Source organism: Nicotiana attenuata, chromosome 5 (assembly GCF_001879085.1).
Source record: "Nicotiana attenuata strain UT chromosome 5, NIATTr2, whole genome shotgun sequence".
Taxonomy (NCBI): domain Eukaryota; kingdom Viridiplantae; phylum Streptophyta; class Magnoliopsida; order Solanales; family Solanaceae; genus Nicotiana; species Nicotiana attenuata.
In genome coordinates this window covers 11014097-11030420 of record NC_031993.1, presented here as the reverse complement: position 1 = coordinate 11030420, position 16324 = coordinate 11014097, and the positions used below count along the sequence as shown (strand labels likewise).

General features: G+C 39.6%; 2 protein-coding genes across 3 annotated transcripts; both read left to right on the top strand.

Annotated features, from left to right (window-relative positions):
• Window positions 3325–3928, top strand: LOC109225966. Its single transcript, XM_019390772.1, has 2 exons — window positions 3325–3808; window positions 3887–3928. The coding sequence occupies exons 1-2, from the start codon at window positions 3509–3511 to the stop codon at window positions 3926–3928; spliced, it is 342 nt and encodes a 113-aa protein (XP_019246317.1). The 5' UTR covers window positions 3325–3508.
• LOC109225301 (FBD-associated F-box protein At5g38590-like) lies at window positions 8548–13337 on the top strand. Of its 2 annotated transcripts, XM_019389920.1 has the most exons (6): window positions 8548–8688; window positions 9026–9079; window positions 9154–10041; window positions 10120–10263; window positions 12506–12798; window positions 13131–13337. In XM_019389920.1, exons 2-5 carry the CDS (start codon window positions 9035–9037, stop codon window positions 12794–12796), a joined length of 1368 nt encoding a protein of 455 aa, XP_019245465.1. In that variant the 5' UTR covers window positions 8548–8688; window positions 9026–9034; the 3' UTR covers window positions 12797–12798; window positions 13131–13337. The 2 variants fall into 2 exon arrangements, with proteins under 2 accessions (XP_019245465.1, XP_019245464.1); XM_019389919.1 differs by lacking the exon at window positions 13131–13337 and having other exon boundaries at window positions 12506–13100.

Below are 16324 nucleotides of genomic sequence, written 5' to 3'. Positions count from 1 at the left end.
AATCAACTAGGAACCACGCCTTTGCCACGTGTATCCGACTCCTAATGGCCCAAATCTATTCAATTCAATTACATATCGTAAATAACATTGCAAGCAACTGATTCCACTATTAAATTTAAAGCTAAGGCGCGAAAATAGGTAAAATGTCCAAAACGCCCCTCAAGCCAACATTTCGGAATCGGTTAATTTTCACATTTTGAGAACTCTCGTACTCTCACGAGTCTAACCATATAAAAATCTCCCAAATGGGATATCAAAAACCCGCTCAAAACTTAGATTCTCGGTCCAAGAAGTTTCTTCCATTTTTCCCAAATTTTGACCCTCAATTCAAAATTAAAAGATGGATTTAACTACATATTGATGGAATATAACAAAAAGGGATTAAGAAAACGTTACCCAATGATCTTCTCTTCAAAACCCACTCAGAATCGCCCTCTCCCGAGCTCTCAATTGATTTTTCCAACTTTTGAAACTCAAACCTCGAAATTTCTATATCTGACCAGGGATTACTGCTTCTGCGTTTTCACTTAAGTCTCAAGGTTCCGCTTCTGCGGACACATAACCGCTTCTGCGATTTCGCTTTGCGGGATTCGACCGCTTCTGCGGTTCCTGAGGGAGATGCCCAATCTCGCTTCTGCGATGGCCAAGGCCGCTTCTGCGGCTCCGCTTCTGCGGTTCCCAAGCCGCATAAGCGGAAATACCAGAACCAGAAAACTTCAGCTGCTGCACACTTCTCCAATTCTTCCCGTCGACCATCCGAAATCATCTCGAGGCCCTCGGGACCTCAACCAAAAGCACCAATTTCACCTAATACCTTATTCAAACTTGTACCAATCCTTAAAACACCTAAAACAACACCGGAAACCCGATTTAATCAAAGATTTAAGCCTAAGAACTTCAATTTCATCAAAAATACGCTTTCGATCAAAAACCTAACCAAAACACGTCCAAATGACCTGAAATTTTGCACACACATCCCAAATGACATGACGGTGCTACTGAAACTTCCGGAATTCCATTCCGACCCTTGGATCAAAAACTCACTATCGGACCGAAAACTTCAAAATTTCAACTTTCGGCATTTCTAGCCTAAATGAGCTACGGACCTCCAAAATATATTCCGGACACGCTCCCAACCCCGAAATCACCTAACGGAGCTAACGGAACCATCGAATTTTCATTCCGAGGCCGTCTTCACACTGTTCCGATTACGGACCACTTTCCAACTCTTAAGCTCTCATTTAGGGATTAAGTGTCCCAAAACACTCCGAATCCTAACACTGAACGTCCCGGCAAACCAAAATAGCAAAAATGAACTTAGGGGAAGCAGTTAATAGGGGATCGGGGCGTAAATTCCAAAAACGACCGGCCGGGTCGTTACATTAACTACTAAATAATGTAATTGACAATTGACAGTAAGGAATTGGGGATTCACATAGTGGTTTCTTATCAATGCGAGGGATAAGGGTTTGACAAGATAGGTGCAAGATAACTATTTGGGGCTTAGCTCTAGTTTAATTCACTCTAATATTTTAATGATTCGTACGAATTCACTCGATGATTAATTCAAACATGAACTAATATAAGAACTGGTATGCAAGCATGCGTTAATGGATTGGTCCTTAGGAAAACGTGTCTCATATAGTCTCCTAACTTGATTCAACAACTCAACAACCTCTTTCGATTACTTAGGAGAATCAATAAATTAAATCAAACAAAATAATGCAAAGATAACCAAGATATTCCTCTTTCGGTTAAATAAACTGATGAACAAAGTTGCAACAATTCAAAACTTCATAAACGAATTTAAGCACGAACTAGAGTTAAAATCCACAAATATTTATCAACACGCCATATCCATCAAACCCTAATGTAAACTACTCCATAATCATGGAGAAGTCATCACAATTATAATTGAAGAATAAGAAAGCATCAATCTAACTTTACAATCCAAACTCTCGTATTGAATTGATGGGAAGATGATGGAATCTCGTGTCTTGTAGCCTCCAATGCTCTCCCAAAGCTTCCCAGGTCAAAAGTCCATTCAAAAACACCTTTTCGTGTATTTATACACCCGTAGGAGTGGACCCGGGTGACCTCTACACCCTCCAATCAAGGGTTATGTCCTCAGTGAACTGAAGCATCGCCATGTCCTGCCTAATCACCCATCCTCGGTAGTTCTTAGGTCTAGCTCGACCTCTTCTCAAACTCACCATGGCCAAACTCTCACACCTCCTAACGGGAGCATCGATGCTTCTCCTCTTAACATGTCCGAACCATCTCAGCCTCGATTCCCGCATCTTGTCCTCCACGAAGGCTACTCCTATTATGTCTCAGATAGCTTCATTATTAATCTTATCTCTCCTGGTACACCCACACATCCATCTCAATATCCTCATCTATGTTATTTTCATATTTTACACGTGGGAGTTCTTGACTGGCCAACACTCAAACTCATACAGCATAGTCGATCAAACCACCGCTCTATAAAACTTACCCTTAAGACTTGGCGGCACATTCTTATCACATAAAACACCGGAAGCAAGCCTTCATTTCATCCATCCCGCTCCGATGCGACGTGCGACATCTTCATCAATCTTCCAATTACCTTGGATAATGAACCTGGGGTACTTAAAACTATCTCTCTTGGGGATAACTTGAACATCAAGCTTTACCTCTACATCTCTTTCATGGATCCCATCACTGAATTTGCACTCCAATTATTCTGTTTTGGTTCTGCTTAACTTGAAACCTTTAGACTCCAAAGTCTGTCTCCAAACCTCCAGCCTCACGTTAACTCCGATTCGCATCTCGTCAATCAATACTATATCATCGGCAAATAGCATGCACCAAGGCACCTCCCCTTGGATGTATCGCGACAGTACATCCATCGCCAAAGCAAATAAAAACAGGCTAAGAGCCTATCCCTGGTGCAACCCTATCACAATAGGGAAATGTTTCGAGTCACCTCCCACAGTCCTCACCCAAGTCTTAGTACCAACATACATATCCTTAATCACCCTAATATGCGATACCGGAACGTCACTACCTCCAAACACCTCCACAGTATTCTCAGTTAATAAATATGCAATATTATAACTCGTATTTGAGTTACTCTTAATCTTATAGATGAATAAAATTTAATTATTTATTTGTTAAAGAATTTTGAGGGTCCATAATGCTAATTAGGTAATTTGACATATGATTTGAGTGATAACTAGTATTTGACAATTGGGTGAAGTAGCAGTGCATGAAAAGCTTCAGAAAAGGTACATGAAGAAGTATTCAAAGGCTGGAGTTAGACTTGTTAGAAGGTGTGGAGAGGATTCAAGCTTCAGATTATTGCTATACGTTTCCAGCGCAGCTCCTTGGTCTCAATCATTATGTCCACAAGTTGCCACCTCTTTGGCATAATTTTAAGGCTGTAAAGGTACTGTTATTTAAGTCAGTACATGTGACAGGTGAAGTTCTTGAGTTCTTCCTGCACAATTGTCCATTTGTTGAAGAAATGGTAGTTCATGGATCGGAAACTCTGGTTAATTTGGAAGTTGTTGGTCCTTCCCTCAAGTTGAAACACTTGGAGATATGGTTCTGCGTTGGTTTAAAATCACTTAAAATTTGTGATACAAACATCGTAACACTTAGGACTTCATCAGCCCACAAATTATTGCTTTCAAATGTTCCAATGCTGATTGAGGTAGACGTTGGGGGTCATCCGTTCCGGCATATTTTGGATACCATAGTTCCTTGGGGTTCCTGCATACTCTCTCAGCTGGAGGTCCTTAAAATACATGCTTATGGGGGATTGGTCAGTCTAAAAAAATTTGAAATGTCAATATACCTTTACTTTGCTTGTACTAACTGGTGTGTTTTAAATATTTCCCAGGAGTACTTGGAGCATTACAAGTTCCCTCAACTTGGGCATTAACGTTATAGTCATTAGTTTCAGCTGGTGCCTGGGGTCCATAGTACCTCGGACCAAAAATTATCGTCAACTTCAAGCAAATTGTCCAACAGTATTTGATCTCTTGATTCATTAGCAAGAGAACTCGTACTCGTAGGCTACATCAGATGACTGGTACTAAAGATGAATATGACTATGCAGTTGACAATACTCTACTAAAGGCGTTGCTTATTATTTGCATATATGTGGTAGATTTAATTGTATTGTACATAATTATATAAGGACATACTTCGTTGTTCCTACAAGTCTACAACCGTTTGAAACCGAAAATATAAATCGGAAATAACCGAATCGAACTTTGAAAAAACCGCACCGAACCGTAAATACTTTGGTTTGATTTGGTTATTAATATTACAAAAGCGAAAACCGATAAACCGAACCGTATTTTTATAATAACCGACCGAACCGACCAATGCCCACCCCTATCTGCCATATGAGATCTCTCACCCTATATTTCACCTCGTGGAAGAGTTGTCTTGCGGCGAGGAGGCATCGCCGAGGAAAAGACGAAGGGTGGAGACCAAAAAGGCCATTATCATTGATGTTGAGCTAGTAAGATCCGTTGTTTTGGAAGCGGAATAAGTGCTTACACCATGCGTCGAGGCCGTTTCTACGGTGGGTGCCGCCATAGAGAAGAGGACCTATGAGTTTTAGGGGGTTCGTGGTAGCGGAGAGCTCACGCGGGCTGTGAAGGCGGCTCATCATCGGCGGCTGGGAGAGGGAGAGTTATCCCTGCGGAGGTCGATAACTCTAGCTCAGACATCATCCCTGAGGAGGTACGCACCTTCTTAGAGAAGACTACTCATGTGGAGATAAGGATAGAGGCTCCTAATCGATATATAGTCATTCCCGTAGATTTTGACCTCTTGGACAACTTAGAACGGGCGGTGCCGACCTTTGCTCCCCTATGTGCGGCTTCCAAGAATAGGACGCTACGGACGCTAAAAGATGCGGACCTGTCGCTGGGTATATCGGGCATGGCCTTGCGAGTAATTGACGCCACACATGACAATTTATTGCTAGCATAGTTACTAATATTTGCAGATATTTTTGCATTAGTGATTAGTTTTTCTTCTTCTCAATGGTGGTATTAGCACATTGTTGTGCTCATTCCATAGGGGAAGGAAGACTAAGAAAGATATTGCCATATTTTTTTAATGCTATAATAAAATTATAAAGCATTGCTTTGAATACCTCTTTACAATATTTTTGTCTTTAAATTTAAATTAAAAAATTTAGGTCACAATTTTATAATAAAATTTACAAGGCATTGTCTTAGATAGTTTTTAACATCTTTTTGTATCTAATTTCTATTTAATTTTAAAAGGCGAAGGCTCCAATGCCTGCATTTTGCCAGGCTATCACGTAGGCTGGAATGCAGTTTTCTTTAGCCGAGTCTGCTTGAGGAGGTCGGACTCAAGTTACGCCAATGAGGGACTCCACTTCTCAAATTATTGCTCTGTCGGATGAGATCTCTTCTTACCCTATATTTCACCTCGTGGAAGAGCTGTCTTGCGGTGAGGAGGCATCGACGAGGAAAAGACGAAGGGTGGAGACCAGAAAGGCCATTATCATTGATGTTGAGCTAGTAAGATCCGTTGCTTTGGAAGCGGAATAAGTGCTTACACCATGCGTCGAGGCCGTTTCTACGGCGGGTGCCGCCATGGAGAAGAGGACCTATGAGGTTTAGGGGGTTCGTGGTAGCGGAGAGCTCACGCGGGCTGTGAAGGCGGCTCATCATTGGCGGCTGGGAGAGGGAGAGTTGTCCCTGCGGAGGTCGATAACTCTAGCTCAGACATCGTCCTTGAGGAGGTACGCACCTTCGTGGAGAAGACTACTCGCGTGGAGATAAGGACGGAGGCTCCTAATAGATATATAGTCAGTCCCGTGGATTTTGACCTCTTGGACAACTCAAAACGGGCGGTGCCGACCTTCACTCACCTATGCGCGGCTTCCGAGAATAGGACGCTACAGACGCTAAAAGATGCGGACCTATCGCTGGGTATATCGGGCATGGCCTTGCGAGTAAGTTTTGCTTTTCCCATGTTAGGTTAAGTTTATTTCGTATGTGTAACTTGTTTACACTGACCTCTTCTTAATTTTTGCGTGTCAGACCCTTGTCATGGAGATTGAGCGCGACCGGCGGGAGTAGCGGAGGACGGCCATTTTTAAGAAGATGACCTCCAAGTACAGAGAGTACCGTTCCAAGCACCAAACGCTAGCTGACTTTCTTAGCCAGGATGGCGAGTTTCAGTTGCTCCGTGATGGGCTCAAGCAGAAGGATGGTGAGTTGAAGAAGAAGGACGAGGAGCTGAGGGAGAGGGACGAGGAACTTATGAGGGGCATCAGTAGGTGCAACTTGCTTGAGGCAGCGCTAGAGGCCAAGGAGGACGAGCTCGAGGTGAGCAAGGGACTGATGGCTGAGAATGCTGATCTTCAGGCGCAAATAGCGTCTTTAGCGGTTGAACTTGAGCAGAGGGAGGCAAGGGCCGTCGATTTCTAGTCAACCTACCAGACGGACAGAAACATCTCCTGTTTGGCCACTTTTTACTCAACTAATTCCACAAAATCAGGCTAAGTGAAAAACTTGTGGTATGGAGTTAGCTTTTAAATATGTCTGAAAGTTTTGGCAGAGGGAAAAAGTGTACCTAGTCATATTCAAGCTGGCCCCAATACCGGTTCAAATCAATTTCAACCGGGAATTAACACTATTATCGATGATATTTTATATTACGATCCAAAAAAAGATCGGAAGAATTGGCAAAAATGGTAATTGTTATGTGCATACCATATAGTTTTCCTTCTGACCCTAACTTTGTGCATTATATTAGAATTTTTTAATCTTACTTATAAAGGTTTTCCTTGCACAACAAAGAACAGCGATAGTTATAAATATAAGTATGAATATGAACATATATCTATACTATTTATTTACTCGTATAAATTGTCATGTTGCTATTACAACTGATATTGGTAGAAATGGCAATGACTGTTATCACCTTATTGTTATCAGTCATTGGATTGATGATGATTGGATAATGAAAAAGCGCATAATTTCTTATAGAATAATTAACTCACGTCACACATGACAATTTATTGCTAGCATAGTTACTGATATTTGCAGATATTTTTGCATTAGTGATTAGTTTTTCTTCTTCTCAATGGTGGTATTAGCACACTGTTGTGCTCATTCCACAGGGGAAGGAAGACTAAGAAAGATATTGCCACATTTTTTTAATGCTATAATAAAATTATAAAGCATTGCTTTGAATACCTATTTACAATATTTTTGTCTTTAAATTTAAATTAAAAAATTTAGGTCACAATTTTATAATAAATTTTACTAGGCATTGTCTTAGATAGTTTTTAATATCTTTTTGTATCTAATTTCTATTTAAATTTAAAAAATAAAAATTAGCCGTTGGGCCCACTTAGCTCGCGGGCCCTATTCGTTTAGCCCGGGACCATGAGTTTGTGGGACCCGTCCCGGGCCGGTTCCTACATAAAGACCGTTTGGCCCAATTATTTTGTGACTGATACGGAACAGGGACCGTTTGTACCGACCCACTGCTCACTCTCACTCCGGACTGCTTTGTAGTGATACGGAAAAATTTCCCTATTTTGAAGGGGGATTTGTCTATACCTGCTTTTTGGGTCACGTTTTAACGTGTGCCCGCTTTGCAAAAAAAATTGCAAGCGTACCCACTTTTTCGCGTAACTTCAGCATACGGGGCTAAAGTAGCAAAGTCAATCACGCAAAACTTCAGCATTTCAGTAGACGGACCTGAAGTAGCAAAGGCAATACGCTGAAGTTTTTTTGTCCTGGATAAGATGCTTAAGTTATTTTGTTCATTTATAAAAATTCAGCACTAAAATAGCTGAAGTTTTTTTTATCCTGGATTCATTAGTTGTCATAAAGCTTTTTCAAAAACTTCAGCAGAAGATGCTGAAGTTATTTAGTTCATTTGAAAAAAACTTCAGCACTATATAAGCTGAAGTTTTTGAAAAACTTATCTAACACACTAGATAAATAATCACCTTATTCTTTCATAATGTATTACTACTATGAAGAAATTAGATTGCCAACAGTATCTAAATCATAAATTTTGAAAACAATAAACGTGAAAAGAACAGTGTTACATGAAAATATTCATAAATTATTGTCTACTAACTTACGTAATTATTTTTAAATAATCTGATAAACATAATTATGACAATCATCCCCTGAACTAAAGTTTCATAGCAGCACCAACAACAGTAGAAAAAAGAACAACAACAACAAGAAGAAGAAAACAAAGGAGGAGAAGGATAAGGAGAAAAGGGGCTGAAGTTATTTAAAAAATGAGTACAAGTTATAATTTTAAAAAAAAATGAGTATAAGTTAAATGGGGCGACCAAATAGGGCGCCTAGTACAATTTTTACTATTTTGAATTGTAGATTTGGGTTTTAAACGAGGAAAAAAGGCGGGTCACAAAAAAGTTTTGACCGCGAAATCTCGATCCAACGTGGAAGTGGGGTCCTGGAGAAACTAGTTGGGCCTAGCCCATAAGAACCACGAGACCCTATATGTATGAACACTGCTTTTGGTTCAGTCTATGTAAGATCTGGTTTTCTCTCTTTCCCTTAGATTTTTTTTGAACACTCCGTTTGTTTCCGAAGAGCAATCTTTGTTCTTTCAATCGAAAAAGATCAATCGTCTTTGTTCTGCTCCTTTTCTTCCCAGGTAAGTATATTTCAGTTTTAATTTCTACTCAAATCTATATATTAGTCTTCTGACCTTGAGCTCCTTTTTCTCTTTTTCTTTTTAAAAATAACTCTTTGCACAATTTAATACACACACACAGAGTAGTCAAGACTCCTCTTCCCCCCTTCCTATTTGTACTTGTAATCCAAATTTCTGTAATCAAGACTCCTCTTTCCCCCACCTATTTGTACTTGTAATATAAATTTCTGTAATCAAGACTCTTTTTTTGTTTTGAGAGCACTGATTGACTCTGGTGGTTGGAAGAAGAAAGAAAAATATAAACTTTTATCTCATTCGGTTAATTGTTGTGGTGCAGGAGACTCTCATGGCGAAAAGACCGCAGCTTTCCAATAATTTTGCTCTAAAGAAGGTAAATCCTACTACAAGATTTGTGCTACTATTCTTTTCTCATTGATTGGTTTGATGAAACTTGTATATTTCTAGTGTTCAAGACGAGGTTGCACTGGAAAGGATCGCATTAGTCAGTTGCCTGATGATATTCTGGTACATATACTGTCTTTCCTCAGCGTTAAGGAAGCAGCAGACACCAGTGTCCTCTCCAAGCGGTGGTTACCCCTGTGGAGAAATGTTCCTCGGCTTGATTTTGATGCTACCAAACAATTGGGTGAAGTAGCAGTGCACGAAAAGCTTCAGAAAAGGTACATGAAGAAGTATGTGAGATGGGTCAACCGTACTTTGCGAATGTGTAAAGCTCAAAGATTAGACCAATTTCGTGTTTGTTTTGACTTAAACAAACTTGCCCAGCATGATATTGACAAGTGGCTGGAGTTTGCCTTTTCTAGGCAAGTTCAAAGGCTAGAGTTAGACTTGTTAGAAGGTGGGGAGAGGATTCAAGCTTCAGATTATTGCTATACGTTTCCAGCGCAGCTCCTTGGTCTCAATCATCATGTCCACAAGTTGCCACCTCGTTGGCATAATTTTAAGGCTGTAAAGGTACTGTTATTTAAGTCAGTACATGTGACAGGTGAAGTTCTTGAGTTCTTCCTGCACAATTGTCCATTTGTTGAAGAAATGGTAGTTCATGGATCGGAAACTCTGGTTAATTTGGAAGTTGTTGGTCCTTCCCTCAAGTTGAAACACTTGGAGATATGGTTCTGTGTTGGTTTAAAATCACTTAAAATTTGTGATACAAACATCGTAACACTTAGGACTTCATCAGCCCACAAATTATTGCTTTCAAATGTTCCAATGCTGATTGAGGTAGACGTTGGGGGTCATCCGTTCCGGCATATTTTGGATACCATAGTGCCTTGGGGTTCCTGCATACTCTCTCAGCTGGAGGTCCTTAAAATACATGCTTATGGGGGATTGGTCAGTCTACAAAAATTTGAAATGTCAATATACCTTTACTTTGCTTGTACTAACTGGTGTGTTTTAAATATTTCCCAGGAGTACTTGGAGCATTACAAGTTCCCTCAACTTGCCAAGCTCAAGAAATTTGTCGTAGAAGTTTTGGCAAACGAAGACATGAGTGTCTTAGGTTGCACACATGTCATAGGGGCTGCTCCACAGTTGAAGGAATTTGAGTTGAAGGTAAGTGTCAAGTCTGATTTGATCATTTCGAGTTCTGGTTCAAGAAATTAGTGCTGATTTTGCTTGTATACTGTAATTGAGTTACATCACACGTCAAGCTCAAATAAAATAGGTTATGACAATCTGGACATGAATGTGTGTTACTTAATAGGTGCTGTCTCTTTCAAGAGGGAAGTTGACCCCTTTTTATATAGTAAAATGGTGAAATAGAAAAAGTATAGTAAAAATTAAATAGAACCCTTTTTTTTTCATGGGTACTTTCACCGACTCTAGCTATTTCTTTGGTAATCATATTTCAATTTTGAAAGTTCCCAGTGGATTCTAATCCCATCTCAAGTTTTCAATGCATATGAACCTGGTATGGGATGAACCAAGTAATCGTTTTTATCCTTTCTGCAGCCTATTTGATAGGATCCTTTAATAGAACTTTCAATTTGATATGAAGTAGTAGACACCTAATTCGACGATTATTTCTTTTCCAGCACGTTAGACATTTTTTCAGTTCTTGTGTATTGGCCTAGGAAAAATAACGGAAAGGGAAAGAGTTGGGGTAGCAGTCGTTCATTCCCCATGGAATCATTGATTTGAGGTATTGGATAACATTTGAAAATCTGTAAGTTAGCTCTTTGGATGTGCATGGCTGGCAGAATTATGACGGTTGATTATTAATCACTGGTTTAATGGCTTCCAAAATTCTTTCATTATGACTTCCTTGGCCTAAGCCTTTTTTGTAGAATATTAACCTGAACTGTGATCATAGTAGGGCTGTGCATGGATCAGATCAGATGGGATTTAGCACATTTCGGATTTCGGATTCTATGCAGTCCAAATCCGATCCGAATTAATATCGTATCGGATTGGATTTTAAACTTCAGATCGGTTGATATTTCGGATTTTTCGGATCGGATTATACGTATTATTAAGAACTTTTTCTTTTATCCTTTTTTGCCTTTTCCATTTGTGGTAGTATTAGTTAGGTAAACAGATTAACTGCAAATCACCTTCACATGGCCACTTTTTCCAGCCAAAGATTCAGTAGTTTTCTGGATTGAAAAGACAAATCTGAACAAGGATAAACAGCTAAGGACTAAGCCTTTGTTGTAGTGATGGGAACTAAAGTCAGATAGTTACTAGAGCTTCAACATAAACTAATTCTCCATGATTATAATGTTTAAATTTGCTTAAGATTGTAGGCCTCTTATTGTGAACTGGGCGTCAAAGTAAAATGTTGATACCTCTAAATGCCAATAAACAGTGTGTATCATCGTCTGTCAAAGTGCCACACAGAGAAAAGACAGAGGAAGCGAGCAGCAATCTCGGACTCTCGGTCGGTCGGAGTTGTAACACAGAGAAGAGTAAAAGACCGAAGAGAAGAGAAAATGAAATAGACCTAACCCTAAAATTAAAGTTAGTATTTATATTTGCCCTAATAATTTTAGATTTCGGATTGGATCGGGTTAAAATTATACCATTTTGAATTCGATCAGAATATCCAAAATTTCAATAAACTAAAATCGGATCCGATCCAAATATCCTAAATCTGAAATTGAGCGGATTGGATTGGATTTCGGATATCCGATCCAAATGCACAGCCCTACATAGACAGCATGTAGCTCTTTATTTGTTGCAGCCTGTAGATCTCAATTGTGATTTATCTAGGGCCTGCAAGGTTGTTGGCCACAAGGCTGTGCTAGCTTATACTTGTGGTAGGTTAGTTCTTTGAACGAGTTAATAAAACTATGGTGATAGTTATGAGTTTGACATGAACACCAAGTGATAAGTCACTTATGTCTTAATTCGTGATCTTATTTCTGGGCTTGTTTTAAAATTTGCTTTCTTTTTTTTCCAAGTGATAATGGACAACTTATAGATGATGATTGCAAAATGTTGAATTTGTCAACTCGAGAACGAGTTATGTTATATGGTAGTGGGAGCAGTCAAACAGGGGTAATAGGTTTATAAAAAACCAAGTCCCTGGTGCTTCTGCTAGCCCTTGGAGATTTTTGGGCATATATATATATATATATATATATATATAAAATGTGCCTCTTATCGTTGATAGAAAAGAGAAGAGGGATGCTAAATGGTAGAGAAAACATATTAAAGTAGTAATGGGGAAGCTAACGGGAGTTTAGCTGGTGATGTTCTATGAAGATTTTGCTAGTTTAGCTGCATGTTTCCATGAATTGATTCTAAATCATGGTTCTTCTTCTCCTCATTTCTTTTCTTTCCGTGATGGCAGTTATTATGGGTCGACCCCTCGAGGTCAGAAAGAGAGTGTAGGAAGGCTGTAAGATGTCCACTCCATCACCTCAAAGTGCTCAGATTGTCCGGATATTATGGCCGGACTAGTGAAGTTGAACTCGTTAGGTATTTTCTGGAAAATGCTATGGTGCTCGAGAAAATCATCGTTGATCCTTCTACTCAGTACGTTCATCGTCACAGGGTGGCACCAGATGAAATTTTAAGAAATTTCGCTAAGCTCCAGCTTGAAGGTGAAGTACCTCCACATATTGAGTTGGTGATATTGTGAAAGTAAGTTAATCTTTTTTATCAGCTATTGTTGTGTGATCTTCTCCCTCCAAATTGGGAAAATCCTTGATATATTGAAATATTTAGATGGTATGGTGAGTGTGGAGTGTTATTCTAATGAGTTCCACTAGATGTTCGGCATGTATTTTATGTGAACTTGAAACATGACCTTTTTTTTAGGATCTCAGGAAATCATGTAAATTAGGATGTTAGTTATCAATTGGGTTTTCTTTTATTCTTCTGTACCTCAACTGGCTTTTCCTTTTTCACCTGAAATTCTAAGTTTGATTCGTCCATTTTGTCTGTGTTTGTCTTTTGTTGTTTTGGTGTTACAGTGTAATCTCGTTAGCCGATCAACTACTTCAAACATCAATGCCACTTTTGTAGTTTCTATGAATGCATATCGAAATGAGTATCTTTTCTTAAGCTTTACCGAAATGCTGTAAAAGATACTCAAAATTTGCTGTTCAACAATGATAAAGGTGGTGTATTATTTTGAATCGAACTATTAAAGGAATGAATGCACCATTTTTTTTGTTGTTCTTGCATATTTAACTATATTTATTACTCCTATATATAAGGAAATGTAATTGAAGTAATTAAACCATGTTATTTACATGTAGTAATTGTAGTATTCACAGCTGCCCCTCTTTTTCCGGAAACACGAAGAGTTTTCGTGCAAAGATAAGTGAGCAGAAACGAGCGATTTTTGCCCGTTTGAATATTCCGTGTGAAGCATTTTGAAAGAGTTGACCGCACCCTGCCTCGGAGGCTGCCTACATATCCTTGGTTAAAAAGGAATCAGGTCAGTGTAGTTCGGGAGTGTTTGGTAGCTGGGACTACCAGGAGCTATGATTTCACTGCAATTGCTACTGCTTGCTGACCTCCCTTATAACAGCATCAAAATAAAAGAAGCTAGACTAAGCTATGAACTATGAATTACAAAAATCCTATCTAAATTCTTTGACTTGCTCTTGTATTCCTTGCTGCCTTGTCGTCTTGTGTTCTCCTGGTGAAATCCCTTGTTGCCACTTCAAATTGTAAACTGAGATGTTGTTCTTTCTCTTCAAACTGCTGAACTTGAATGTATTCCTCTGTTGTACGGGTGGGCTCGCGACTGCTGAACTGGAACTTGAGTGTATTCCTCTGTTGTACGGGTGGGCTCCCGACTTCTGATTTGAACTTGAATGTATTCCCTTGTTGTACGGGCGGGCTCCCGACTTCTGAATTTGAATTGTATTCCTCTGTTATCCAGGCGAGCTCCTGACTTCACAAAATAGACAAAGCAAAGAAAACTTTCTGCCCCAGTTTGGAAACTGGGTACATGTTACCGGATATAAGAATTTGAAAACTAAAACTTGAATTGCAATACCTCTATTATACGGGCGGGCTCCCGACTTCTGAAACTTGAATTGTATACCTCTGTTCTCCAAGCGGGCTCCTGACTTCAAAATAGACAAAACAAAAAGTTTGAGAGCTAAAACTTTAAATTGTACTCCCTTGTTCTCCAGGCGGGCTCCTGACTGCTGCGCTTGAATGTATTCCCATGCTCTCCAGGCGGGCTCCTGATTGCTGAACTTGAGAGTATTCCCATGCTATCCAGGCGGGCTCCTGATTGCTGAACTTGAAAGTATTCCCATGCTATCCAGGCGGGCTCCTGACTTCACACAAACGCACAAAAACAAGGAAAATTTTCTGCCCCAGTTTGGTAACTGGGTGCATGGGTGAATGTTAAACTGAATCATATTACCAAATATTACTAAGAATGTGAAAGCTAAGTCCTTTTATCCAGGGAGGTCCTGACAACTCCTAACAATTAAGATCCTAAGTTATATCTTCTGAAGGTATTACTCTCACTACATCATGCTATCTACAAGGGTTTTTGAACTACGTCCTATTATTCAGGAAGGTTCTGACAACTCCTACTTGAATTTTATCCCAAACATGCAAACTTTGGAACCAACTTACATTCCCCTATGCTACTCATTACTATCTTGTATTTTAATCAAACCACACTTGGCGGTCAAACCTGATTACCACTTGTTTTTCCCCTGCGGAGAGTCCTCCAGAACAATCGACTTTTCCTGCCCCTGTTTTAATCAAAGAAAATTTCGTCAGTTTAAAATGGTGGTTAGTTGACGGCATTCTTGTTGAGAATCCTTCCACTGCATTGCTTTGCTTTGACTGGCTTCCCCGAACTGGCCATGAATCACTTGACTTTCTGCCTGACTTTCAACCCCTGACCTTTGACAACTCGAGTATTCTATACCCATGCTGTTGTTTCACCTTTCTGACCTCTTTATCTGAACCTCTGCATTTCCCCCACGGTATGTCCCAATCATTCCACCGATGAAACTTCCGGTGATTCCCTGTATTCCACCTTACATCATGTTGTTTTTGACATGCTCTGACCACATTGTGCTTTACCATTTTCGGAAGCTGGTAATGAGCTCTGAAATCCTTTTCCTACTTGCTTTGAACAAGACTGACATTGAAATATATTAGACAGATAAAACCCCCAAAAGAAAATGAAATGCAATGATTTTATGAGTTAAGGATAAGAAGAATCCAAAACCGGATGATTGCTAAAAGAGAAGGAAAAGAAACTTATCTGACCGGAACAGCTGGTACCAACGGTCATGACATGCATTTCGGACTAATCGGCCCAATCTGTCCAACCAACCAGCTTTCAGTTTCCATACTTTTTACCCCAAAATTTCCATCACTTGATTACTTAACCCAAACCTTGACCTTGTTCATCCTGCGGTGCCTCGAAACAGTTTTCCCCAGCAGACCTTTCTCATTTGTTCACTTCTTAACCCATTTTCGCCTCAAGGTGCCCGTGAGGGTTTTCACCAATAAGACTCTCTCATTTCTCTCAACTCACATCGCCCTATGGTGCCTATGAAGATTTTCACCAATAAGACTCTCTCATTTTTATTTCTCTCAGCTCCCGTCGCCTTACGGTGCCCGTGAGGGTTTTCACCAATAAGACTCTCATTTTTTAATTTTTACTGCTTGAACCAGAGTGTTGCCCCTGTCATGAATTACCTTTACCTGCTTGACTTGGCATTTCTCAAAGATTGATCAGAAGGTCTTTCTTTGGACCGTAATGTAGGCTTTTGGACGGGTTAGAAAAGAAGGATATAAAAGGCTCAAAAACAATATCAAAATGGGTTAAAATTACAACTTTCGGAATCCAATTTCTCAAAACAATCACAACTTCTGCCCCAGTTTCTTGGGGACTTTTGGATTTTTATTTTGGTATGACTGAACCTCAGAGGAAGGCTGCCTACGTACCCTTTCGGGATCAAGTCAAACGTAGTTCACGTCATAGGAATTACTGTGTTGTTGTGATTCTTTCTTTTCCTTCTTTTCTTTTGTTTTTCTGTTCTTCTTTTCATTTCTTTTCATTTTTTCTTTTCTTTTCTTTTCTTTTCTTTTCTTTCTTTTCCTTTCTTTTCTCTTTCCTTCTTCTTTCTTTTCTTTTTATTCCTTCTTGCTTCATTTACTTGTCTTCTCGCACTTG

Excerpts from the sequence above, each read along its gene's own strand:
- LOC109225966 (XM_019390772.1), top strand. The coding sequence starts at position 3,509 with ATGGTAGTTCATGGATCGGAAACTCTGGTTAATTTGGAAGTTGTTGGT. Across the intron at positions 3,809-3,886 it reads TACATGCTTATGGGGGATTG|GAGTACTTGGAGCATTACAA; the intron begins GTCAGTCTAAAA and ends AATATTTCCCAG.
- LOC109225301 (XM_019389920.1), top strand. The coding sequence starts at position 9,035 with ATGGCGAAAAGACCGCAGCTTTCCAATAATTTTGCTCTAAAGAAG. Across the intron at positions 10,042-10,119 it reads TACATGCTTATGGGGGATTG|GAGTACTTGGAGCATTACAA; the intron begins GTCAGTCTACAA and ends AATATTTCCCAG. Across the intron at positions 10,264-12,505 it reads TGAAGGAATTTGAGTTGAAG|TTATTATGGGTCGACCCCTC; the intron begins GTAAGTGTCAAG and ends CCGTGATGGCAG.